The 25267-nt window shown below is 50.2% G+C and overlaps 3 protein-coding genes across 23 annotated transcripts in view; 2 read left to right on the forward strand and 1 right to left on the reverse strand.

The window, feature by feature from the left end:
- The window catches only part of MTSS1 (MTSS I-BAR domain containing 1), a 154766-nt gene extending 143496 nt beyond the window's left edge, over positions 1 to 11270 (forward strand). For 3 of the 18 annotated variants that reach the window (XM_032873555.1, XM_032873557.1, XM_032873559.1), the window contains 6 exons: positions 191 to 401; positions 4198 to 4317; positions 5226 to 5420; positions 6634 to 6807; positions 7131 to 7293; positions 8320 to 11270. In XM_032873555.1, coding sequence (XP_032729446.1) covers positions 191 to 401; positions 4198 to 4317; positions 5226 to 5420; positions 6634 to 6807; positions 7131 to 7293; positions 8320 to 9020 — 1564 coding nt within the window. In that variant the 3' untranslated portion in view covers positions 9021 to 11270. The remainder of the gene's footprint in view (positions 1 to 190; positions 402 to 4197; positions 4318 to 5225; positions 5421 to 6633; positions 6808 to 7130; positions 7294 to 8319) is intronic. The other 15 variants (XM_032873563.1, XM_032873566.1, XM_032873568.1 and 12 more) reach the window with 8 other exon arrangements.
- A 757-nt stretch (positions 11271 to 12027) lies between these two features.
- Positions 12028 to 19419, reverse strand: NDUFB9 (NADH:ubiquinone oxidoreductase subunit B9). Of its 2 annotated transcripts, none has more exons than XM_032873581.1 (4): positions 19261 to 19419; positions 16565 to 16757; positions 15850 to 15963; positions 12028 to 12259 (listed from the first exon to the last, which is right to left on the reverse strand). In XM_032873581.1, the coding sequence occupies exons 1-4, from the start codon at positions 19359 to 19361 to the stop codon at positions 12128 to 12130; spliced, it is 540 nt and encodes a 179-aa protein (XP_032729472.1). In that variant the 5' UTR covers positions 19362 to 19419; the 3' UTR covers positions 12028 to 12127. The 2 variants fall into 2 exon arrangements, with proteins under 2 accessions (XP_032729472.1, XP_032729473.1); XM_032873582.1 differs by lacking the exon at positions 19261 to 19419 and adding an exon at positions 18459 to 18556.
- TATDN1 (TatD DNase domain containing 1) overlaps positions 18642 to 25267 on the forward strand; it is a 45495-nt gene continuing 38869 nt past the window's right edge. The window contains exon 1 of one of the 3 annotated variants that reach the window (XM_032873580.1): positions 18642 to 18665. Coding sequence is in view for 2 of the 3 variants with exons in the window: in XM_032873577.1 (XP_032729468.1) it covers positions 19495 to 19516 (22 nt within the window). In the remaining variant the exon portion in view is untranslated. Of the gene's footprint in view, positions 18666 to 19428; positions 19517 to 25267 lie in introns of those variants that run through there. The other 2 variants (XM_032873577.1, XM_032873578.1) reach the window with 2 other exon arrangements.

A 25267-nucleotide genomic window follows, 5' to 3' on the forward strand; every position in this document is an offset into this window, starting at 1 on the left:
TCTCTCCCTTGCTCATGTGAAAAACCCTTTCTTTGCTAGCTTCGGGGTGTGGTGTTCTGAAAACACGTCTTACTGTTAGCCCTGCTTCCCTGTGGCAGAGATCTGATTACATGATGTCCCCACCCCGTCCCCATCCCCGTGTTTCCTCCCCTACCTCCCCCGCCTGCCTCCCCTCTGCTTGCCCCCACAGCAGCCTGAACAGCGTCAATAGCAGTGACTCGCGCTCCAGCGGCTCCCACTCCCACTCCCCCAGCTCCCACTACCGCTACCGCAGCTCCAACCTGGCCCAGCAGGCACCCGTCCGCCTGTCCAGCGTGTCCTCCCACGACTCAGGATTCATTTCCCAGGACGCTTTCCAGTCCAAGTCACCATCCCCCATGCCGCCAGAGGCCCCCAACCAGGTAAGGGTGCCCTTGGCTCCAGAAGTAGCTGTGACGTCTAGTGCTCGGGCCACTGTCAGTGGCCAGGACCAGAGAAGGACGTTGGCTCAGATGGACCCCTGTCCTCTTCCCACCAGAAACCTCTGGTTTAATTTCTCATCTTCAGATGTGTTGTTTCCCAAAGGGTGAGAACTCTAAGTTGGGTGTGCAGCCTGTCTCCATGGTGGTGATGGCCACGGCACCCCGCTGGTTTGGGGAGTTCTCTCACGTAAGTAGATGGACTCTAAGAAGTCGGGCCGCCCTCTGGCACCCCCATAAGCATCCGGCTGGGCACAGTGCCTCATGCATGACGTTGGTGCAAATGGTGGCATCTCTCCCGCCATTGCCGCTTTGCCCTAAGCAGTGGTGAGTCTGAGCAGTGCCTTGGAAGCCTTCTGTGGCCCTCCCCGGTTCCCTGTCGCGGCTGGTATGAGAATGGGGGTGACTCCTTAGAGCCTTCGATCACGAGTTCTGTTGGCATTCTGCTCCCCAGGGAAGGGAAGATGTTGGATCTTTCAACCACAGCCAGGTCGGGTGGTGCTGGACTCACCACAGCCCCACCTGGTGGGCCCAGCAGGAGTGCCCGGCGGGCCCAGGGGGAGCAGGAGGCAGGAGCTGGACGGGGCGTTGGATCGCCCTCCCCCTGCTGCCCTCTCAGTCCTCCTTCCCGACTATCAGGGGTCTGGCTTCCCACTTAGTGAGTGACGCCTGGACGCCTGGGACACGCCCCCGCCCGGGTTGCCCCACAGCGCCATCTGCTGGGAGCCGAGGGGGCTCAGAGCCCGTGGTGCACTCAGAGGGGGGCCACAGCCCGTGGGCCGAGATCTTGTGGACTCGGGAGGTCACGTGCTTGTCTTGTTCATCCAGGTACCCAGTTGGCTTAACAGTCCCTGGATATCTGGGTTCCCCGCACCACCCTAGGACCCCCCCCACACACACCCTGCTGTCCGGGTCATCTTCCAACAGCCATGGGGAGTATGGCTCGGCCTGTTTGCTGTGGAAATGGAGGCTCGGAGATGTGACTTCCCACCTGCACTATTACACGACCTGCAGGTCGGGAGCCCAGAACAAGGGTTTCTGGTGACCAATCCAGAGCCCTTCCTGCTCCTTCTCAGCCATAAGCGTCCTTGGAAGTGTTTTGGGGGAACACATCATGGAGAGGAAACAGCTGCGGTGTTTGGGGAATTTAAGCCAGAGGCTTACTTGCCTGATGTGTCTGACGTGGCTGAACCCAGAGGTCCTCAGCTCAGGGGTCCCTCTGGCATTTTCCAGCTGTCCCAGGAGACTGTGGCCTCGCTCTGTCTTCCTGGGAGAGAGACTCGACTTCAAACAGAAACATTCTGGGCCGAGAGCCTTGGCTTTAAGTTCTAACATGCTTGTCCTCGTGGGGGTGCTCTGGCTTGGTCTGTCAGGTGTCCCCTTCCTGTCCCCCGCCACGTGCGCACTAAACCACACCTGCGGGTCTTGAAAGCGGTGTGAATGGTTGAAAGAAAACCGGAATGTGCGGTTCTTCCCAGGCTATTCCACTGCGCAGCCTAATTCTGTGTGTTTTTAGTCAGCTGACAGATTAACATGGTGTTGTGCACTAACAACACGGTATCGTGCACTAACGCTCCTTTCTCGAAAGAGAGAGGCCTTGTGCTCCGGCCTTGCTGTCAAAGGTGGTGTGTGTGGATCAGGCTGCAGCGAGTGCTTCTGCCTCCAGCAATGCTGAGGGAAGCAGAAGGCGGCGTGTTGGGATTTGCTCGAATCCGAACGCTGGTGCCCAAGATCTGCTTGGCTAGCAACTCTGGGGTGGTCTCCATAAGCTCAGGGATGCTGCAGAATTCAACGGAGAATTCCGTGTCTCCAGAAAGGCATTACGGCTGCTCACAGTTGTCAGAGGGAGGACGTGTAAGGGAATCGTACAAGTCACACAGGCCAGAGCATACAGTCTCCTGAAGGCCGTATCGCACCGTTATGTAGACTGTGAGGAAGGGAATACACGCCGTAAGGGGGGAGACCCCTCTGTCACTCCCCGCAGTCACGTGGTTCTGAGTGAGTGCCGGCTGATGGAGGACGTTAAGAATTCTCCTGTTTTCCTCCACGGTGCTCTTTTCAAGTCGTATCCGAGTGCCGCAGGCCCCGGAGTGGGGCCCTGTCTGTGGTGAGGGTCTCGTCCTAGAGCTGTTCATCCCAGCAAGGCGAGAGGATCTTTAGGAAAAATGAACAGAAGTCAAAGGAAATAGGAACCAGCAGTCCTGCCCTGGTTTACCGGCTCTTTCCTTCGAGTTGAACAGCCTTGACTTGGAGGGACCAAAATGAGCAGCCCGGCGGACGGCAGCGCTAGCTGGCTTCCCCGTGCACAGACGCGCACGGACATGGACGTGTTCTTCTTGTCGTCATCTGTTAGATAGAGTCTCATTTCGTGTTCTTCCGCTGGATTATTACTGGTCCCTAAAGATGCAAGAAATTGAGATTTAGATTAAGCCCAGGTTCCTTCACTGAGGAGTGACAGAAACGTAACTTGACTCCAAACCCCGCGAACCTTGGATCCGGGCCCGCTTGCCAGACCCTGAGCTTGAGGCCCCCAGGGCACGCTTGGGAGAACCTGTCCTTGCTCTGGTGCCATGGGGCCCCTTGCAGTGGACTGTCTTTTTGGAGCTTTGCTGCTTTCAGGATGGAGAGCCACAGCTCCGTCCTTGGCAGGAACTTTTCTTTTTCTGGTGGTGAAAGGAGCGGGCAGAAACAGGAGTCTGGCCTCCTTGGCCGGGAAGGCGGGAACACTGTGGGGAGGTAATAGTAGACCCCAGTAGGGTTGGGCTTCTTTGAACAAAAGGACGAGCCAGAGAATCCAGTTAGCCAGGAACAAAATTTAGAGCGAATACCCAGGTGTCCCCAAGCTCTATCCCAGGGGACCCAGCTTCTGCAGAAGAGATGGTCATTGTCATGCACACATTCAGTAATTCCGAGCGCCTGCCATGTGCCAGGACAGGACTACAAAGCTGAGATGGATCAGGGAGCTCCTGGTCTCTGCCTGAGCTGAAAGTCGGGAGCCTGACCAGGGAGCGGGCCCTGCAGTCTGGAGGTTTAATGAAGATCGGCATGAAGGGATGTTGTCCCAAGTCAGACCTTTCTGGAGTGGCCCAGATCTCTCCAGATGCTTCCCCCCTCCCTGGGTGGCCACTTGAAACACTGAGCTCAGGGCTTCGCAATCCCAAAGCTCAGAATCCTTTCCCAGGCAGAGAAATCTAAAAACCCGTCCCGTGAAGATATTGCTTCATAGCTGGAAACCACCCTTCGTGGGTACAGCGGCTGCGTGTGACCGAGGGCGAGGCTGGGACCTGGAGACTTGGGAGCGGAAGCCCAAGCTGAGAATGTGTGTGTGTGTGTGTGTGTGTTGGGCTGGGGGTCAGTGCGAGGCAGTAAAGATGCCCGTGCTCCTGGCAGATGCCAGGGGCAGGCCTCCCCTGGGACCTGGGCTTGTGGCATGAGGAGGGAAGCCCGAGGGAGCAGCAGGAATTCCACCCCTGACCTGTGCCTGGTGCAGACTAGACACACACCAGTCGGGGTCCCGGGACGCTGACAGCCTGGCAGGTCTGGGCCGTGCCGCATCTCAGGCTTCTGTGTGGGTGCAACTTTGGGGGAAGAAATAACCCTAACCCTCTGCTTCTCTCATCCTTCCCTTTTCTGTGTATATGTCTGTCTCTCTCTCTCTCTGTGCGTGCCCTCCCTCTACCCCATCTCCTGTCTCGATTTCCTGTTACTTTTGGTGGCACGTGGTCCCTCCCTGCGGCAGAACTCGTCCAGCTCGGCCTCCTCCGAAGCCTCCGAAACCTGCCAGTCCGTGAGCGAGTGCAGCTCGCCCACCTCCGTCAGCTCAGGCTCCACCATGGGCGCCTGGGCGTCCACAGAGAAGGTGACTGGCTGGGCCCTGGCCACTGCGGCCACCCCTCTCCAGCACCCCTTCCCCCACCCCATCCCTTGCCTGCCGCTGGCTGTTACCGCTGGGACCTGAAACTTGAAATCAACCAAAGGCACACCCGGAGCAGCTCCACTTGGGGACAGAGAGGGGGACAAGGTTGAGGGCTTTTTCTGGAATGGGCTCCTGGCTCCTGAGCCATGACCTTGCCATCGTCCTGAGGGAGAGGAAGCAGTACAGGGAACTCGGAGGTGGAAGGCTCCTTCCCAGAATGGTGCCGTGTGCTCATCCGTCTCCCCACTTACCCTCCCGAGACCTCCACCCACCCACCCACCCACCCACCCACCGTGGCCCCCTTGTCGCCATAGCCACATCGCCTGATGGGACCTCTCACCGCATCGGAGGCTGCGTGCTCTTCTGCCTTTCCGTTTGCCAACCCCTCCTCCCTCTTCACCCTGATTTGGAATCTGCTCCTGAACAGTGTGATGATTTCAGAAACTAGAATGAACAGATTTAGTTGACGCTTGAGAATTTTTTAAATTTGCATAATGAGATGAGCAAATCAGGATCGCCGTGAAATTCTGCCTCGTTGGCTAAATGATCAAAAACCATTGCAGACGCCACAAATGAAAGACACTGATCAGTTTCCACACTATTCCAAAATGTAGATAAATTACATCCTTGACCGAGCACTTATCTGGTGTCCCACGTGCACTCTTTGCCCCGTGGCCCCTTTCTACCCCACAGACCATCCACAAGCAGCAGAATCCTGCCGCTTGTTGGACGGATAAAGACTCCGGTCCCCTTCCTCCCTTGAATGTCAATGCCATCTTGTACCTCCACACTCATCCTGTTATATTAATTTTATTTTCCTTTTTTTCCCCCCTTTTTTGTTTTGTTTCCAGTTGTCTAACGGGTTTTCTCACTGTAGTTTGCCAAGTGAGTCCCATGTGGGGCCCGTGGGGGCAAGCCTTTCCCCTCATTGCCCGCCTGCCTCCCGCCTGCTCCCTCGGGTCACCTCTGTCCACCTTCCAGACTTCGCTCATTATCACACCATTGGGCCCGGCATGTTCCCGTCATCTCAGATCCCTAGCTGGAAGGTTTGTGTCTCTCCTCCCTCCCCTTTTCTCCCTCCACCCCCTCTCATGGCTCTGTGCTCCCCCATCTTCTGTCCCACGACCTTCTTCCTGATCCCCCCCACCCCTCCCTTCCACACTCTGCCTTCCTCCCCGTAGAGCCCCTCTCCCTGAGAAAGTTCCCACTGGGAAGAACCAGAAAGCCGCAGGCAGATCTGAGAGAGAAACGTCCACGTGGAGCGGAGATGGGAGAGGCTCCCCATAATGAACCTTGCTTAAGCTGATTTAGATGGTGGACATCTAAGCTGGGGGCCGCTGTGGGGTGTCACCATTACCAGGGACTGGGAGCTACTGCCTTCCCCGGTCAGTGCCCCAGACTCTTCCCTCGGGTCCCTTATCGGGCCGTGGTAACAGCCATGATCCAAACTGTGGGTTGGCTTATACCATGTTTTATCTCAAAAGTAAATGCAGACTTATTTTTTGGTCTCATTTGTGTACTCTCCAAATGTGTTTGCCTTAATACAAAAACAGAGTTCTAAGATGATTTCCTAGCATGTCCAATCCTATTTTGAGAGGCGGTGTCCCTGATTTGAATAGTAGGTGACCCTAGGCTGTGGCATTTTGAGGTCTCGACTTAATCCCTTAGTTGGATTAAGTGTGGACCCCACAGGCTCCTCAAAACTTTCTGCTGACCCCAGAAGCCTTCCCTCCCTATGGTTAGGCCTGGGAGGGCACCTCCCGAGTGCCCCTGGGGGCCCAGTCTCCTGCAAGTGGAGGTTCAGCCTCGGGGGGAGTGGCTGAATCCTGTTAGTGGCCCTTGGTGGCCACTTGGCTCAAGTGAAGACATTTGGGCTGGAGGAGGGGGCTTCCTTCAGACCCCGGGAGGGAGGGCCTGGCCCCGGGGCATGTGCTCTCCACCGCCTGAGGCCTTCAGATACCTTAGCTGGTCACCTGCCAGCTAACTAAGAGTCTCCCACGGGTGCCTGCCTGGCTGGGGAGGGTTTTCATCTTTGGGCAGATAGGAGGAAAGGGGAAGTTCCCAGGGGGCCCCCAGAGGATTTTCCACTCACTTCTTTTAGAGCTGGGTGAGGACGTAGTAGAAGGGCCTGCTGGCCTGTCCCAGCCTGAGCCTGCCCCGGGGGGCCAGCCGCCTTCTGTGGGCCGCTGTCTGGAGGGTTGTACAGGCCTCCACATGGAGCCGGAGGCCGCGGCGCCTGACCACGTTCCTTCTGCTTAGGACTGGGCCAAGCCCGGACCTTACGATCAGCCTCTGGTGAACACCCTACAGCGCCGCAAAGAGAAGCGGGAGCCGGACCCCAACGGAGGAGGACCCAGCGCCGTGGGTGGCGCGCCTGCAGCGGCCGAGGAGGCGCAGAGACCACGGAGCATGACCGTGTCAGCTGCCAACAGGGTGACGTTTTTATTCTCTACTGCTGGTTGGACTCCTCTAGACCCGGCCGGCGGCCGTTTGCTGGCCAGCAGTGCGGGGGGGAGCCTGAGCCCCGTTGCCCCACTCCGCGCTCTCGAGTGGTTAGAAGGCCCCTAGGGAAAAGCCTGGCACTGAAATCAGACTCTTAGAACTTTCCAGAGCCTGGGTAGGACCCACAGACGGCAGCAGGATAGGAGTAATGTTGAGGCTCCCACGTGAAGACGGATGCGGAAAGGCTCTGGGGACACCAGACCGGGGATTCACGGCCCTGGTGGCTTGTCTGTGTCTCTCTCCTCCCCCCGCAGCCTGGTGAGGAGATGGAGGCATGCGAGGAGCTGGCGCTGGCCCTGTCGCGGGGCCTCCAGCTGGACACCCAGAGGAGCAGCCGGGACTCGCTGCAGTGCTCCAGTGGCTACAGCACGCAGACCACCACACCGTGCTGCTCCGAGGACACCATCCCCTCCCAAGGTACGAGGCAGCCCGGGCTTCCCATGGGGTGCTTCCCGGGCTGTGCCAGGTGAAGAGGAGGGAGGCTGCAGGAGGCGGGGGGTGGGGGTAGGGGGGACCCACCTAAGCTCAGCGGCCTCCTCCTGGAGCGCTTGGGCGAGCTGAGCCTCGGAGAGGGCTGTTAGAGCCCGGAGCCCCCAGTTCGGACCCTTTCCCAGCCCAGTCCCCCGGGACCCCCGCCTCCCGCAGCACCACACGCTCCAGCAGGGTGGCAGCCCGGGGCCCAAGGAGATGGCCGGGGTTGACCAAACCGATCCACAGCTCGTGTGTCAAAGCTTCTAAGACTAAGCCAGTCCCATGGAAGACCGTTTTGCTGTCCAGGGGACACGGGGCAGTGTGCGGAGCCCTCTGTGGCTGTCACCTGATCGATGGTCGGAGGTGCAGCTGGATGTCCTGTAATGCACAGCGTGGCCCCCCGTCCCCTCCCCCACCCCCAATGCCATGGGTGCTGCTGCTGGGACACCTGCTCCAAGCCTCGGCAGCGCTCAGCTCCCTCCTCCCTCGTGACCCCACGTCCCGAGGTGCGCACACCTCGCGGGTGGAGCGTGGCTTTGTGCGGGTTCCCGGGGGCTCAGTGCCCGTGGCGCCGTTCTTTTTCCAGCCTTTGCCCGTCGAGTTACTTACATGGTCTGCCTGAGGCGTGTTTCTCACGTCCGGTACCGGACCGGAGGCCGCGTGGGGGGCTCCTCTTCTCTTCCTGCGCCCCCCTTTACTCCTCCCCGGGACGCTGGGTGGTAGCGAACCCGGGATTTGAGGGCACCCCTGCGGTGTCCAGTGTCCACTGCTGTCCTGGGGCCCAGGGTGACAGCGGGGACCTCCAGGAAGATCCATAGGGGGACTTCTCACTGAGATCGGGGAGGCTGGGGATGAGGTGGTGGGTAAAGCGCCTTCCCTCTCTTCCCTCTTGTGCCTTTTGTTCCTCCAATACCAAAGAACCGAAGAGCAAAGCTGCGGCCTTGGGGAGCCCTAACCCAATGTTATCATCAGTTTCAGATTATGATTATTTCTCTGTAAGTGGCGACCAGGAGGCAGATCAGCAGGACTTTGACAAATCCTCCACCATCCCGAGAAACAGTGACATCAGCCAGTCCTACCGACGAATGTTCCAGGCCAAGCGCCCGGCCTCAACGGCTGGTCTCCCCACCACCCTCGGACCTGCTGTGGTCACCCCAGGGGTTGCAACCATCCGACGGACCCCTTCCACTAAGCCTTCTGTCCGCCGGGGGACCATCGGAGCCGGTCCCATCCCCATCAAGACACCCGTGATCCCGGTCAAGACCCCAACTGTCCCAGACCTCCCCGGGGTGTTGCCCGCACCTTCGGATGGGCCAGAGGAAAGGGGTGAGCACAGCCCCGAGTTGCCCTCTGTGGGTGAGGGCCCCCAGGGTGTCACCAGCATGCCCTCCTCCATGTGGAGCGGCCAAGCCTCCGTCAACCCTCCTCTCCCAGGCCCGAAGCCAAGTATCCCCGAGGAGCACAGACAGGCGATTCCAGAGAGCGAGGCCGAAGACCAGGAGAGGGATCCCTCAAGTGCCACTGCTTCCCCAGGCCGGATCCCGGAGAGTGACGCCGCAGACCTGAGCCCCAGAGATACTCCGCAAGGGGAAGACATGCTGAACGCCATCCGAAGGGGCGTGAAGCTGAAGAAGACCACGACGAACGACCGCTCCGCCCCCCGCTTCTCGTAGGCTCTCGCGGGCTCCCCAGAAATGCTGCCAGTGGGGAAGGAACTGTTCAATCCATAAAACCTAATTTGTCTCGATCCATTCCAATCTATAATCAGACAAAAGATTTTGTAGGCAACTCAGAACACAGCTCTTTTGAAAGTACGTGACACCTTTAGTTAAGAATTAAAAGTAACATACATAACTGACATACCTTTGATCTTTTAATTTGTAAATATTGACCATTTTCTTTCTGCACATTTTAATCTTAGTTTCCCTTTTGATTTTTCTGAAGGTGCCAAATTCCATTTAACTTTTTTACAAGTCTTTGTAAAATTTTAAATGCATAATGGGTGGGGGGGGGTGGTTGGGGCAGGGGAAACACAAAAAAACAAAGTAGTTAATTTCAGAAAAAAGGATAACTCTACTTTAGCCTTTTCTTTTCTCTCCTTTTTTCCTGCAAGCTTTTGTAGATGCATTGTAGTAGTCTGGCTTAGAAGCAAATTCAAGTTATTTTAATGTACAAACAAAATGGATCAAGGGGTAAAAATCTTCCTTTACATGTAGTACGTTCTGGCTGAGAAAAGCAGGAGTAACAATTGAGCAATATTCAGAGTGAAGTAAATCTGGAAATGGTAGACTCTGTTGGGATTGGGGGGAGGGCCGTGGGAGGGGCACACCGTCAACATAGCCGATCCTGGTAACATGTAAGAGTAGCCTCGTAGGTTGAATTTCTAGTAGCTTCATGGTAAATGCATCCGAGTAAGCCATACTGGATTGCAGTGTTTGTTTCTGTAGGGTGTTTAAGGACTTCCTTTCTCCCACGATTCCTCCTGACTGTGCACAGCACCCACCTCCAGTCCCGAGCATGCTGCCGCCCCCGGGTAGACCCAGAGCCCCCCAATTCAGTTACTCGTCTCTCGTGCCCATGTTCATTGAATCCAAACACATCCAAAAAGGGTAAGGCGGTTTTAAAAATGTGAAAACATTTTAAAATGATAGCAGGGAATTCTTAGAGATAGCCAATGCCTTTTACTTAACCGTGCCCAGCAGGCTGGGTGCGTTGAAAAGCCCAAATATTTTGAACAAACTCGAACGGATCTAACAAGGGTAACCCGCTTGGAATCTAGCAACTTGCCAGTGTGTTTACTGATCTGGGGGCTTGTTTTTCTTCTCTTCTTTTAAATAAGTGGCAGTTAATTGGCATCATACCAAACACTGAAGAACGGAGGATTTATTTATTGTCACTGGGAATCTGACCACTATAACTGTCCCTTTTTTTCTTTTTTTGTATTCTAGGTAATGTTTTTTGGAATGGATTTATGTCTTTTCTTTTTTAAGTGAAAGTTAAATTTGTTCTAATGCCCGTTCCCTAAAGCCGACAGAGGTTCGTAGATTTAAAGGGATCTTGTTTGGAGAAGGCAACAGAGGTTTGGAAAAAACCAAGCAAGTCCCTTAGCACTTGGGTCCGTTTCTCTTGAAGGAAGCGGAGCTTGGGGGGGTCCCACAGACCCTGCAGGTTTCTGTTGGCTCGACTCTTCAATTACATAATCTTATGCTTTAATACATAACTGCATTGGATGTGAGAGTAATGTATCTGTATAGTCACTGTTCAATATATTAACATTTAAACACTGCTGTGATTGCTCAAGGGCATTTTATGTTATGGCTTTAAAACAAAGGCATGATTATTAGGAAACTATTTAAGCTTTTTTTTCCTTTGAAAAACAAGCTCCTTCTACAGAATATAAGCAACAGTAGTGCCTGTGGTTTAGCCCACCAATCTTGATGACTAAAAGTAGCTGATGCATTGTGCATATGATGCTTGAGATGGTTTTTGCAAAAGCAGAAATCACTGCAAGGTAATTAATTACAATAGATAAAAGTGGTATTTTAAACCTTTGAAATAAATGGATGTAACTGTACCTTGGTACAGCTTTCACTTGTTTAGTTTTTAAACGTTAGTATCATCTGAATAAATTTAATAGAAAACGTTGCCAAATTCAATGTAGAAAGAATGTGACAACACACCTTGGGTAGTTCTGTTTGTGTTTTTGCATATTGTAAAAGCAGTGTCACAGCTAAAAATAAAGACATCGTTTCTAAAGGTAAATTATTGTGGTTTAGTTGCTAGTTTGTACTGAGAGTTGACCTCTCCCTGTGCAGTTTTTTTGTTCTAAACTTGTATAAATAACAATCGTGTATGTGTCTCCCTTCTACCTTGTAACAACTGCTTCAGCCTACATTATAAATAAAGAACCACTAGAAAAAGTCCTGGATGTCAAGACTTATTAAAATTCAGTTGCAAGTCTTTGTCAGCTGTTAGGAGGTGCACTGAGATGTCAACTGGGCTTTCTTGGGAAACCGATAGAACGTCATTTCTGGGATGGCCCCGAGCCCTAAGAACATTAGCAGCCTCCACACCTGAACTGTTTGGACGTAATTCTAATGAGAATCACCATCTAAAAGCCGATGGGTTTGGCTGATGGTTTTAGAAATGGCTCTACCTTTCAAAGAAACTTTCCCAACACTTAAGGGTTCTGCTGTCCCCTTACCTGGGAGTGTGCAGACCATCCAAGCTGCGGGAGAGCAGGCAGAGCTGGGAACCTGTTCTGGAGAAGTTTTACCCCAGCTCCCAAACCTCTGCCCCTGAGCGAAGCCCATAAACTCCATGCTGATTTGCTGAATGTGTGCGGCTTACAGTTATCCTTTTAGTCACACTAAAATGTCATTCCTGGCATCTTTACAAAACCAAAAAGGTAATCTCGAGTCCTCGGTGTTTGCATACCTCCTCCCGACTTCATATTCCTCCCTCACTAGCCTTCAACTAGGGTTTGTTCCACTAAACATATCCTGAGTAAATCTCGTATCTGGTTCTGCCGTTCTCCCTGATAACTTGTGCTGGCAACAGGACTTCCTGGGGCAGACGACACTTGGCCACACTTCCCATACTTCTGTGCGCAAGTGGGAAGAGATGATGGGCACAGCTGCTTGGTGTCATGCTGACCCTCGGAAGAACACAGCAGTCATACCGTGTTGAGTTATTACTTTTATTAGGGCAAGTGTGTCTATGTTCTGTAACTTATTTCACTTGCATGTACGACTGGCTGGTGAGCCGTCTCCCTCTCCCTCTACATGGGTCGTTCCCGGGGCCTGGTTACAATGTGCCACCACAGTGGGGGCAGATCACCTTCCTTCCGGGCCGGGGGCAAAGCTTCAGTGCTGGGACCACCAATGGGGGTTTCCTCCTGCAGCTGCTTAACCTGGAAAGGGGGAAGGGAGGAACAGTTAAGAGGCAAACTGGTAATGCTGCGGTGTTTTTTATATATACCTGCATTATGTTTATATGCACAATTTAGCACAGAAAAGCAATTCTCCTTAAAGGTTTTCCCATTCTTAAAACAGCAAAGCTGAGCAACCCTCCCACCCCATCTATTACTCATGATGCAAACGTGTGACCATTATCAGCCCCATTCCCTTTGGTGTGGTCCCCTACCTGTACCCCCTAAAAAAATACTTATTTTTCTGTCTCAGCTAAGTGCTCTCCGAAAGCACCATTAGGAAACCTTAATTCGTGTATATTAAAGATGTTCATTTTAAAGCCCCCCCGCCCCCGCCCAAATAGCAACCAGGACCAAAAATACCAAGAAATGACATGTGAAAATGTGCTCCGTTCTGCCTCATCCAGCCCACTCCCCTCAACCCCAGTTCCCGTGATCTCCAAGACCATCACTGTCCGAGAGAGGAGGGACATGTAAGAGACCCACTCCCCAGATCAAGGGTTTTCTAAAGCTTCCTCCAGAAAACTCAATTCTGGATTGTGGGTGACCTGAGAGTCTCCAGCATATGTGCTGTTTAATGTCAATAAGACGAACTAGGTAAAGGTTTTTGTGAAGAGGTTGTAAGAGACCAACTGTAGAACGAACCTGCTACTCTCCATGAATGAACACGCCTCCCATTTCCAAATGAGGAGACATTTCTTAGCAAGCACTGCCCCCCTTGGTCACAATGACTCTCCTTTCACTCCACCTTGGCCAAGGACTTCCTGCAGTCAACATCCTGGGCCTTACCACCAGAACGCACGTAACTTTCAAACTCATGAATCAGGGGTGCCTGGGTGGCTCAGTAGGTGAGCTTCTGACTCTTGGTTTTGGCTCAGGTCATGAGCTCAGGGTCCTGGAATCAAGCCCCACACTGCGTTCTGTGCTGAGCAGGGAGTCTTCTCGAGGATTCACTCCCTCTGCCCCTCCTCCACTCGAGCATGCACTCTCTAAATCTTTAAAAAAAAATCGCCAATAAAATATCCCACTATTTAACCACAGAAGCTCTCTCTTGCTCATGTGCTTAAATGTCCCCTTGAAAATGCTTTCTGAAACCCAGAAATGGCCAGTTCACAAATCCTCTGACCCAATTTGACCTTCCCTGCATCAGCCTCCTGTCTCTGTGCCTGCTTTACCTGCTTCCATCCCATCATGACCATCACTCCTTTCTGAATAACCTCTAAGGTGTCCTGACACTCTCCACCAGACACACCACACCATCTACCTTCCAGACCGCACCCAGACAGCTGGGGTCGCTAGAAAGTAAAAAATGCTGGTCACAACAGATTAATTACTCCCAACTTCAAGTGGGCCTTCACCACCACCTGGCAATCCTATTACTCCCAATGAGCTCACCCTCTGCTGTGACTCCCGCATCTTTTCCACATTCTCTGAACAGGCCACGCCCACTTGATGCCTTCTCCTCTTTGCTAAAATAGAGAAGCCATCACACAGAACTCTCATTTTCCCATCACCAAAACTTCTAGCCCAGATGTAGGTACGTGCATCTTCTGCATGATTCTAGTGGAAGAAGAACCCATTCTCCTTTCAAAGGCCTCCACACATGCTTGGGATCCCGTCGCTCTTCTCAAAAGTTTTCCTCCTTGACCTCTTCCACCTTGCTTCAACACCGTCCATCTCTCCCCTGCCCTGAATCTCCTCGCAGCACACACGCATTTCTTATCTTAAAAGAAAATAATCCCTTGGCCTCCAGTTACACAAGAGAAACTTCTCAAGAATTTCTCCCCCTCCCCATACCACTGTTTTCTCGCTCTTACCTTCTGCTCACTCCTACTGGTGCAATTAAACCCTTAGGAAAAGGTTCTCACCAAGGTCACGAATGCCCTTCCTACTGCCGCAATCCCGGGAGGTTATTTCCAGTCCTCACTCTATTTCATCTTTTAGAAACTTTCTGCCAATGGGCGCCTGGGTGGCTCAGTGGGTTAAGACTCTGCCTTCGGCTCAGGTCATGATCTCAGGGTCCTGGGATCAAGCCCTGAATTGGGCTCTCTGCTGAGTGGGGAGCCTGCCTCCCCCCCTCTCTCTGCCTGCCTCTCTGCCTACTGGTGATCTCTCTGTGTCAAATAAATAAAATTTAAAAAAAAAAAAAAAAGTAAAGAAATTTTCCACCAAGATGACCAATGCTGACCGGCCGTTCCTGACACACTTTCTTGGACTTGCTGTCACCCCTCTCCCCTGCTGGGTGCTTTGCTGCCTCCTTTCCTCGCCTCCTCGAGTGGGAGCACCTGTAACCTTTCTGCTCCCTCTCTTCTCTTAAGATCTCCTACATTTCTGTGGCTTTTAAAACAATGGATAACTCAGTTGGTTATGGGTGGCTCAGTTGGTTAAGCGACTGCCTTCGGCTCGGGTCATGATCCTGGAGTCCCAGGATCAAGTCCTACATCGGGCTCTCTGCTTATCAGGGAGCTGGCTTCTCCCTCTGCCCCTCGCCCCTTTCATGCTCTCTCTCTCTCTCTCTCTCTCTCTCAAATAAATAAAATCTTAAAAAAAAATAAAAAATAAAATAAAATAAAACAATGGATAACTCACAAATTTGTTTTGAGCTCAAATCTCTCCTTTGAGTTCCAGGTCTCTACACCCAAAGTCACCTACTGCCATCTCACTTGGTGTCTCACAGGCCTCTCAGATATAACAAATTTAAAACCAAACACTTACTTGTCCATCCAACACCTGTTTCTTCTTCTTCTTCTTTTTTTTTTTTTAAAGATTTATTTATTTGAGAGAGAGAGGGAGGAAGAGAGCACGCAGGGGCAGGGACAGAGAAGCAGACTTCCCGCAAGCGTGCAGTCTGACACAGGGCTCCATCTCACATCCCTGAGATCACAACCTGAACAGAAATTGTGAATCAGATGCTTAACCCACTGGCACCTGTTTTTTCCCTCTTCTTTATCTCAATAAAACATCACCAAACTCCAGGTGTTAACGTGGATCTCACTGATTCCTCTCTGTCCCTCACACATTGCCCGCATCCAGTCGGCCTTCATATCCCTGCCAGTGATACCCTGAACTGACTTCTTTCCCTGTTCACTGCGTGCCCCCTGCTGCTGGTTGCCATACTCTTTGACCAAACTGCAACAACCCCAAACTGGTCTCTCCAATTCTCCTCTCGAGCTCGCCAATATATTCTTCACACACCGGTAAAGTTGAGCTTTTAAAAATGTAAATCAGACATCGCGAATGAAAAATGTCCGAGGCCCTGGTGGAGAGGAAAATTCAGGGACAGGAGGGTACAGCAGGACGGTCAGGCAGAGGCCTGAGGCGGGAGGGGAGAAGCAAGCAGGAAGCAGAAAATCCAAAGAGACCAGCGACACTCTGTCACCAGTTTACAAAAAGGCTGTAAATAAAGGTTACATTTAGCACATCTAGACACACAAGTGTATCTGAGAGGCAAGGGGCCACGGTAACCGTCATGACTGGACTCTGGACCTCTGCGCCTGGGGAACAAAACCTGAGCCCATCCAGGCGCTGACCACATGGGCCACGCTGTGTGGCGAAAGGCAGGGAAGACTCACCTCCCGCTCCCAGCTTTCCATCCGCAGCTTCTTCCACTGCTCTCTCTTGGCGAAGTAATCAGGATACATTGCCTTCTCGGATGGGTGCCAGTCATCTAAGCACCATTCGGGCACCTGTCAGGAGAGGAAATCACTGCATCAGCCCAGAGGAGGCACTAACATGCCACCCACAGGGCCTGCTCAGGAAGCAGAAGGCAAAAATGACCGTGTATTTTTATAACCGCTGCAAGCCATCAGACTGCTTCGAGCATGGCACAACGACAGTGGAGGGTGAGCTGGCACAGACCTAAAGAACACCTGAGAGTCAGTGTCACAGGCTGAGAAACCTCAAGTTCAACCAGAGAGAGCAGGCACCGATGCTCTCTGATCTGCATTCTCTAAATACCCAGAGCGGCCTGGTACCTGTAATTGCTCTGAAAGCACCAATCCGAACTGGCCAACTTTAAGATCCCAAAATGAGTTATGTACCAAGTATTTTAGCACACTGCTATGCCAAAAAGGTACTGCAAGACCTTGGAGCTGAACTGTCAGAAGGACAAGGCAGAATGTCACCTGGAGAGAGAAAACGGACACCTGAAAACAGGAAAGTATTTACCAGTGGCAGGAAAGTTTTGCCTAGCTGCCCCTAACCGGGCAAGCGGGATCTGGGGGTGAGTTTTGGGACAGGACAAAGTCTGCCTCTCCGAAGGCAGTCACCACTATGGTGCTTACCTACCTTGTAACACTCGTATCTCTCATAGGAGGTCCCTCCTGGAGACTCAGGGAAGATGTAAGGTTGGGGATGCTGATTGTGCCAGAATTCTTCCTCTGCGGCCCTCAGCAGCTGGGTGGCCTTCACCATGTCCTTCTCATTCTTATGTTCTTCAAACCGGGCTCTCATCAAACAGGCAAAGTACCGGTATTTGTCCCTTTAAGCAAAATAGTTTTAGAGATGAGAAACATTACCTACTCAGTTGAGCAGGATTACTGTCTGCCAAGGGGCTGCACTTCTACTAACCGTCTTCTGAAGGGGCAGCTTAACTACTGGCAGCCAGCCCAGAGCCTGCCAACAACCAAGGAGCCACATCATTATGATGGGTTCCTTGGCAGCTCCCCACACGGTGGTGGCAGCAAAAAAATACTGTATTAAACACAACCTACCTCTCCAAAAAAGGAATGCTGATTCAAACAAAGATAATTTGCAAGAAAGAAAGAACTATCACCTCTGTATCATTCAACACTCACTAAATGACAACTACTGAGATTCCTCCTATCTTGTGCTAGGCACTGTGCTAAATTCTGGACATACAAATGTAAGTAGGAAGGGAGATGTTACTCAGTGGAAACAGTATTGCTTGAATCACACAGATCTGGGTTTGAATCCTAATTCTGACACTAACTGCATGATTGTAGGCAAGTTAAGGTCAGGTTCTAGAAGAAACGGTAGGCATAGATCATTTAGGCTTCGACGATAACCCAAGCCACAGATGAGAAGGGCCTGAAGCAGGCAACTGTGATGGGAGGAGACAGGAGAGAAACATGTATATTACAGAATTACAAGTGTCTGCTAAAATCAGATCACTTCAGACTAAATCTCAGCTTACTAGTTGTGTAATCTGGGGTAAATTAGTATCTTCAGGCCATGGGTTCCTCCTCTACAAAAGTGTTAGTAACAGTATCTAGATCTTACAGTTATCCTGAAGACTTGATGAGTTAAAACCTGTCAACACACTTCAGACAGTGCCTGGTACCTCCTCTGCTCAAAGTCAGTTCGCATATTATTATACTGTGGAGAGAATTTACAACAACAATGTCCCAGCATATGCGTGTCGTTGGCACGTCCTGTCACTGGCATCGGAATTAGCAGGGAGTACTTAAGAGCAATTTTAAGACTTAAAGCTGAATGACTGAATTATTAATAATGCTATTAGCAGAGACAGGGAATTTGGGAAAAGAATCAGAATGACATACTTTAGAGTTTAGTTTTAAGGCATTAAGACAAGTTGAGTTTCAGAGAACTGTAGGTTATGTAACAAAGAGCTGGAAAACAGCCTTAGAGACAAGTGAGCCTAGGTGGTAACAACTCCCAGCATTCGACGAGGCTGCCCAAAACATATACACCACCAAGGACCTGGGATGGAACCGTGGAGAACAAAGAGCACCGAGGACAAATGGAGGGAGAAAGTCCTGGGAAAGGACGTCAGTGAGACTTAAAAACCACTGAGATGCTTTTATCGTTTCCTCCAGGACTATGAATTTTAATATTCCCAGATGCAGTTCGGTGGTACCTGAATTCCTGACAGCTCAACTTCCTTCATCTTTGTAAGACTGATAATTCCGTTACCTGTTCGTTCACATACCCAACTTCCCCATTACTCTGTGATCTGCTACAGCTGAGAAAGGGAACTTGCTAATTTTTATTTATGCCGCAGCCAGAACAGAACCAGAGCTGCAAATTTTGTCAGATGAATGAATAAGGAAAATTCAGGGAGAAAAGCAGCAATCTGACAACAATGAACCTGGCCATCTTTCTGTCTAGCAAAGAGAAGTAGGTCAATGACCTTCCAATAATCACAAATATGCAATCTAGGTTTTAAGAATACCCCCACAACTTTTCCAGACCTACTTATTTTTCCATCTGTTTAGAGGTTTCTCCCAGGAGCCCTTCTCCTGGGGCTAGGCTTTAGGATTCCAGTGAGGCAGGGGAAGCCCAGCATCCACACATCTGGGTTGCCACCCCACCATGCATTGCATCCACGTCACAAAAATCTATGTGTTTTAAGACTAAGTCCTAAGACCACTCTCAGACGGGGAGAAGAAAGAGAACGATGCGGACGGTAAGTAATCATGTGGGTGTGAAAATAATGGAAAGGAATGAAACTAAAAAGAGGAAGGTTGACTGGAGAGGTGGGAGAGTGGTGATACTTTTGGGTTACCCCCCGAGTTTTAATCCTGGCCTGGCCACTCACCAGCTGTAGGGCCTTGGCAAGTTATTCTCCATGCCTATTTTCTTACTTGTTAAATTAAGGCTAAATAATCCCTAACTCTTGGAGTTGTTATGAGGACTACAGAAAACAACGCACCTATTCCTGCTCCCAATATTAGCAACAAGAAGGTTAAAAAGAAAGTTCTAAGCGAGCGCTTGACGCACAGCAATCAGATTTTTAGGGACTGTCCTTTATTTCATTTAGTCGTCATGCAACCCTCTGCGCTGGTCCCGCGTCGGTCTTAGAAAACCGAGGCCTGGGCCAGATAAGCAACTCTTCAAGGTCTCGCAGCGAGGAGCGACGAAGCGGGGATTTGGACCCGGGTCCACGGCCGCATTCCCACTACGTCCCCCATGTCCTTGAGCCGCTCTGTCCCACAATGCCTCTCGGTCTCCGTGAGGATCCCCGGGGTCACCTCCCCGCGCCCCGGCTCTCCCTCTCCCACCTGTGGACGCAATACGATTCCAGGTGGCGCAGCGCCCGCTTATAAAGCCGCAACACCTTCTGCTGGTGGGTCAGGTAGGCACCCGGCGCGCAGAACGCCATGATGACCCACTTCCTCCAGCGGCCGCGGAGGCTCCCGGGATGCCGGAGGCCCGGCCGAGGGGCGGGGCAGCCGGAAGGGCGGGACGACGGCGACCACTTCCGCTTCCGCCGGGGCGGAGCCGGCGCTGCAGACATGAGTCGCTTCAAGTTCGTGGGTAAGCGACTTTCCGGTTCTTGGCCTTTTCTGACCACCGAGGGACGTCGGTTACCGCGGCTAGGGGACCAGGGCTTGAGCTCTCCGGCTTTCTCAAGGTTGAGAGGGCACTCAGTCGGAGAGGGCGCGGGGAGGCTTCTGGGTACCGTTAATATTCTGTTCGGCCTGGGTGCTGGTGTCACGGTGTGCTCGTGTGTGAAAATTAACGAGCTGTAGAAGTTGACTTATGCTCTTTCAACATACGTGTTGTGTTCGGAAAAAGAAAGCCAAAGTAGACCAAAAAGGGCCCCTCACTGTATTCCCCTCCATCCCATGTGCACCTCCCGCCCCTTCTCTGTGTGGGAGAGGATGACGACTTCAAGCGACCCGTTCATTCACTAATTCGTGCGTTCACATCCAGTTATTGCGCGCTCCTGGGGGGCCACGCACCGGCCTAGGAACACGGGGTGCAAAGACCCGGTCCCTGATCTGCTGGCATCACCGTCTGGTGGGGGAACTGAAGGGTGTAGATCGTGGGGAGGATAACAGTTTTGTTACTTGGCAAGTACAATAATCTGTTCACCCTCAGTAGAAAAAGGGGGAGAATGCGACAGGAACCAAAGGGGTAAGCGTATTTACTACCAGGCACATGGAAAAAGCTGGGGACATTGTGAGAGCTAGGGTTTGAAGGGTCACTTGGGACTCAAAGGTCTGGCTAAGTTTACTTCTACTGTGTGTAGGATGGAGCTTTGCTGAAGCTTTCAACCTTTCTTCATCAAGTAAATCATGGAGTGCCAGTTATGTACCAGGAACTTTGGGCTCTGCCTTACAGCAGTTAGTAAAGTTGGGTGTGATTCTTGTCTTTGTGACGTTTCTAACTCCTTGAAGGTGGAAAAGGGCAAGGATCACATGTCTGCTTTAGTAAGGCAATCCTGATAGTTACTGTAGGATCTGTGGGCGAGGGGAAGAGATGGGGAAACATTTCCCAGCCTGAACTAGGGCAGGGGAAAAGGAAGAGCGAAATGCATATGCGTTTGCAGCATTTGGCAGCTGTGTTTATGGCAGTAAGGGAGGGTCAGCAGTCAGAGATGACTCAGGGTTGGGATAAATACCTAAATATGAAATGGAAGCTTGATTAGTTTGGCAATGGGTAGGAGACGTAGCGAGATCCATGTGGATTAGGTTAAGAGTCTTCCAGGACATCCAGCTGGAAACGTTTACTGGGCAGTTGAAAAAGTAGTCTTAGATATGAGAGTTATTTTAAGCGATATTTTTTCCAAAGACTTTGTGCTAACTTTATGGAACTATGAAATATTCGAGTGGTGCAGTTATTTTTCAGACTAGAGAGGTATGGACTGTCAAAGCGGGTGCAGGGGAGAATGTTTTAAGTGCCACAAAAGAAGATTAAAAATGCTGTGGGAGAGCCTGGGGTGAGGTTGGTCTGTAGTCCTTAGTAGCTATAGACCTTTCCAAGCATGTCGTCTGTCCGCTTCTCCATTCCAATCTGTGAGATGATTAGTTGGGGGGAGATGGGTTAAGGGCCATGAAACATTCCACAAGGAAAAGACAACTTCTTATTTATTTTTGATGTAAAACTAAATTCCTGCCTCCAGTCATGGAGTCCATGTCTCCTTAAATCCATCGTACATACAGCCTTCAGTGTGGTCTGTGTAAAAATCAACTACAGTTTTCTTCTGCTTCAGATCCTTCAGTTACTGTGCTCAGGATAGTTGAAGTATCTTGACACAGCATACAAAACCTTTCCGTGTTCCGGTCCTGCCCTCTGTTCAAGCCTCATCACTTTTATCTTTGAGAAACACTTGGCACATGCTGTTTCTTGCCTTGGACAGGTTTTAGAGCCGCAGTTTGGGACCATAATGTCACTTTTACTACTAATATCCCCCTGATTGACTACCTTTGTGCCTGGTTGATTTTTTACCTGCTCTTTCAGACTTCGTAACTCTACCCTTTGACACATTATTTTATAATTATTTATGTGTCTGTCCCTCCCACTGGACCACACTCTTCAGGCAAATACTTCGTAATGTTTGTTTCCTGGGAACTTAGTACAGTGATGATCAATGGAAATAGGAATGAATGGGTAAAACAATATATGTAGTTTTAGTACCATGGTGGTAAGAAAATTGATAAAGGAATTTGAACCTTTCAGTAAGATAAGTTTGGAAAGCCTTCTTAAAGAACGTGGGTTTATTTGAATACATTTTAGTCCTACTCTCCTGAGATAGCCAGTGTTAAAAGATTTTAAGTATAGCCTTCCCTAGTTGTTTAATAGATATGCATAGGAGGAAGCATATTCCAGGGGTGGTAGGGGTAGCAGCAGTGGTGTGTAACTCTTGATGCATTTACATTTCTTTGGATGTTTTGTATTTATCTTTGAAATAATATAGTGCCTTTTTAAAACTAAGATATTTTATCCCCTAAATCTTCCAAAATGAAATTGATACTCCAGGAAATCTCAAACTGTTACATAGTCCGTGGAACACCCATAGTTTTTGTTTATTTGTTTGTTTTTTAGAGATTGGTTTATTTTAGAGAAAGACCACACGCACTTGCACGAGTGCACGCTTGCTCAAGTTGGGGGAGGGGCAGAAAGAGACGGGGAGGGAATCCTCAAGCAGACTCCCTGCTGGGTGCGGAGCCCCAAGTGAGGCTTGATCCCAGGACCCTGAGATCATGATCTGAGCCCAAACCAAGAGCTGGACGCTTAATTGACTGAGCCACCCAGGTGCCCCAGAGCACCCCTAGTTTGAGAAGCACAGCTTTTGATGATTCCTATTCTAACAGTCCCCACACCCCTCCATGAGCCAATGAGAGAGCAGCTGGCAATAATTAGTAGCATAACTATCTCTTTGGGCCATCCAGATTTTAGGTCCCTAAGATTAAAAAGTTGGCTTTTTTTTCAACAGGATTCTGATCCTGCCCTGTGGCTCTAGAAGCAGACTGGTTGGGGCTTTTGGCTGCCTTTTTTATATAATTCCATTTCCCTAGGGATTGGATCATATTTCCTGTTCCTTGTCTTCAGTTCCCTTAAGCAGCCTAGTCATTCATTCTTTTTAAAGTATTTACTGAGTCGCTACTGTGTGCCATCCAGTGTGCCAAATACTAGGAATCAGTGGTGGTCAGAAGCTAGGTCACAGTCTCTTGGTGGAGACAGCCTCATAAGTGCACTAATGGCTTTACCACAGTTACTAAGAAGAGGGGACTGAAGAAAGGGAGCATGGTTCTCTGGGTATTTGGTGAGGAACAAAACTTAGTCTGGGAGGTCAGAAAAGGTTTCCTTGAGGAAGCGACGCTTGGACGGAGCTCTGAAAGATTGAATTAAGTAGGCAAAGAAAGGCAGAAGGTTCCAAACGGAACAGCCTGTGCAAACATCCTGTGGCAAGAGGGTACGTGATACTTTTGAGGAACTAAAAAATGACCAGTGGGTCTGTAGTGGAGAGAAATGGGGAAGTGACTGAGGGGGTGGGAGGATGGTATAGAATGAGCTAAAGAGATTAGCAGAACCAAGGTCCTACCGTGTTAGGACTTTGGTTTTTATTCTAATAATGAGGAGTATGGTTAAGAGTGTCATGATCTGATTTGTGCATGAAAGAAACCTTGGGTCAGGGGAAGAACAGAACAGCAGGGGGAAGGAGTGGCTTTGGGGTCCGAGTTGACTGGATCTTAAGGTAGAGGGGGAGACGGAAAGAAGTGCACAGGTTTGATAGATTGGGAGATAAAATCTACCTGCTTGGTAAGTACATCTTGAGAGAGAAGCTGATGTCTTAGATTGCCTTAGTCCATTGGGCTGTTATAAGGGAATATTGCAGATTGGGTGGCTTAGAAATAAGAAATGCATTTCTCACAATTCTGGAGGCTGGGAAGTCCGAGATCAGGGGCACTAGCATGTTTGCATCCTGGTGAGGACCCTCTTCCTGGTTTCTAGCTGCTGCCTTCTCACTGTGTCCTCATGTGGTGGAACAGGCAAGGAAGAGGTCTCTCTGGAGCTTCTTTTAGAAGGTGGTTGTTTCCAAAACCGTATCCAGTCCAGAGCCACATACTTGGATGCCCGTAAGTTTTGTATCTAGTCTAGCACAAAGGTTGGACAACTTCTTCCTTAAAGGGTCACGTAGTATATATTTTTTATTTTGTGGACCATATGATCACTATCACAAATACTCTGATCTTGTCACTCAAGAGCAGGCATAGACACTATATGAACAGATGGGTGTGGCTGTGTTCCAGCAAAACTTTTTGGATTCAGAAACTTGAGTTTCTTATAATTTTTATGTTTCACAAAACCCTACTATTCTTTTGACCCCCCCCCCCCCCCCCCAGCTATTAAGGAATGTGAAACCGTTTTTAGCTCAGGATCAAACAAAAATAGGAGTCAGTCTGCTGGTGGCAACAGCTTGCCACCCCCGTGATCTAGCACATTTCTTCCCTCGTGGCGCGGTCTCGGGGAAGCACTGGCTGGTGGCCCCACAGAAGTCTGTCTTTAGGGTTTGTGTGATTGCTGTGCGCCGGTGTTAAGCTTGTCCTTTCATTTCCTGTATTTTCTGTGAAGTTGAAGTTCTATCTGAAGGCTAAGCAAATCTGAAATAATTTTAAGTACCCTGTTTACTGTCCATTCGTATCCCTAGACCCTAGGTGACGGTGACAGGACATGCTTCCCTGAGCCCAGTGAGGCATCAGTTTGGGGATGTGGTTTTGGTTTTGGTTGCAAGTAGTTTTCCACTCTGTTTTGAGAAATAAAACTTATTAATACTGGAAGTGGTTTTTAACAGTAAAGCAGTCACTGCTTTTAAAGCCAGCCAGTTAAAGAAAAATTATGGAAAAGAAACATCACTGATTCTTACAAGATGACACGCCACTAAATGTATGACTCCCTCAACCCCCCCCATCAGAAGTCCTTTTCTTCTTTGTCTTTTTTTTGTATCCTTCACTCTCCTCCCATATCTTAGTTTTTCAAGCTATTTCAAGCTAGAAATTGATTCTTAGATACTGTTTACTTTTTTTTTTTTTTTTTTTTTTTTTAGTTTGTTGACAACACAAGTACTTGTGATAGGAACTTTTTTTTTAAAGATTTTATCTGAGAGAGCGCTCTTGAGCTGGCAGAGGGGGAGAGGGGGAGAGAGAGGAAAAGAGAATGTTAAGCCAACTCCGCGCTGAGCATAGAACCCGACGTGGGGCTCAGTCTCACAACCCTGAGATCATGACCTGAGCCAAAACCAAGAGTCAGATGCTTAATGGACTGAGCCACCCAGGTTCCCCTCTGGTAAGAACTTTTTAATTGGAAAGATAGTATTCCTTATTATAGCTATATTAGGACATTTTGAACAAGTTAAATGAGTAGGATTTTGAGTGGCTTTATTTTCATAGTTGCATCATGAGTTAGGTATAAAAAGATGGACTCACTTTGGCTACTGAATAGTGAATTGAGAGTGTTAACCACTGAAGGTGGTATGCCATGGTCGCTAATGTTGATGGAAATTCTGTGTGGTGCTGGCATGTTCAGAACGTATAGGCTGCACAGTAATAACAGGAAGTACATTTTCTAAGGCTTTTATTGTGCAAAGTGCTTTCACATTGATTTTCCAGTTTGAGCTACATTTCATCCCTGGAAGGAGAAATGTTATGCCCTGTTAGTAGGGAAACTGAGTCCCAGAAGGGCTGCTGATTTGGCCAGCATCATTCAGTTTATTCATCATAGTGCCGGGAATTCTGACTCCACAGCCCATTCTTTTTCCATAACTGCATTTCCTCCATTTCA

This window comes from Lontra canadensis, unplaced genomic scaffold, assembly GCF_010015895.1.
Source record: "Lontra canadensis isolate GAN:19392208 unplaced genomic scaffold, GSC_riverotter_1.0 scaffold49, whole genome shotgun sequence".
In the NCBI taxonomy this organism is placed as follows: Eukaryota; Metazoa; Chordata; class Mammalia; order Carnivora; family Mustelidae; genus Lontra; species Lontra canadensis.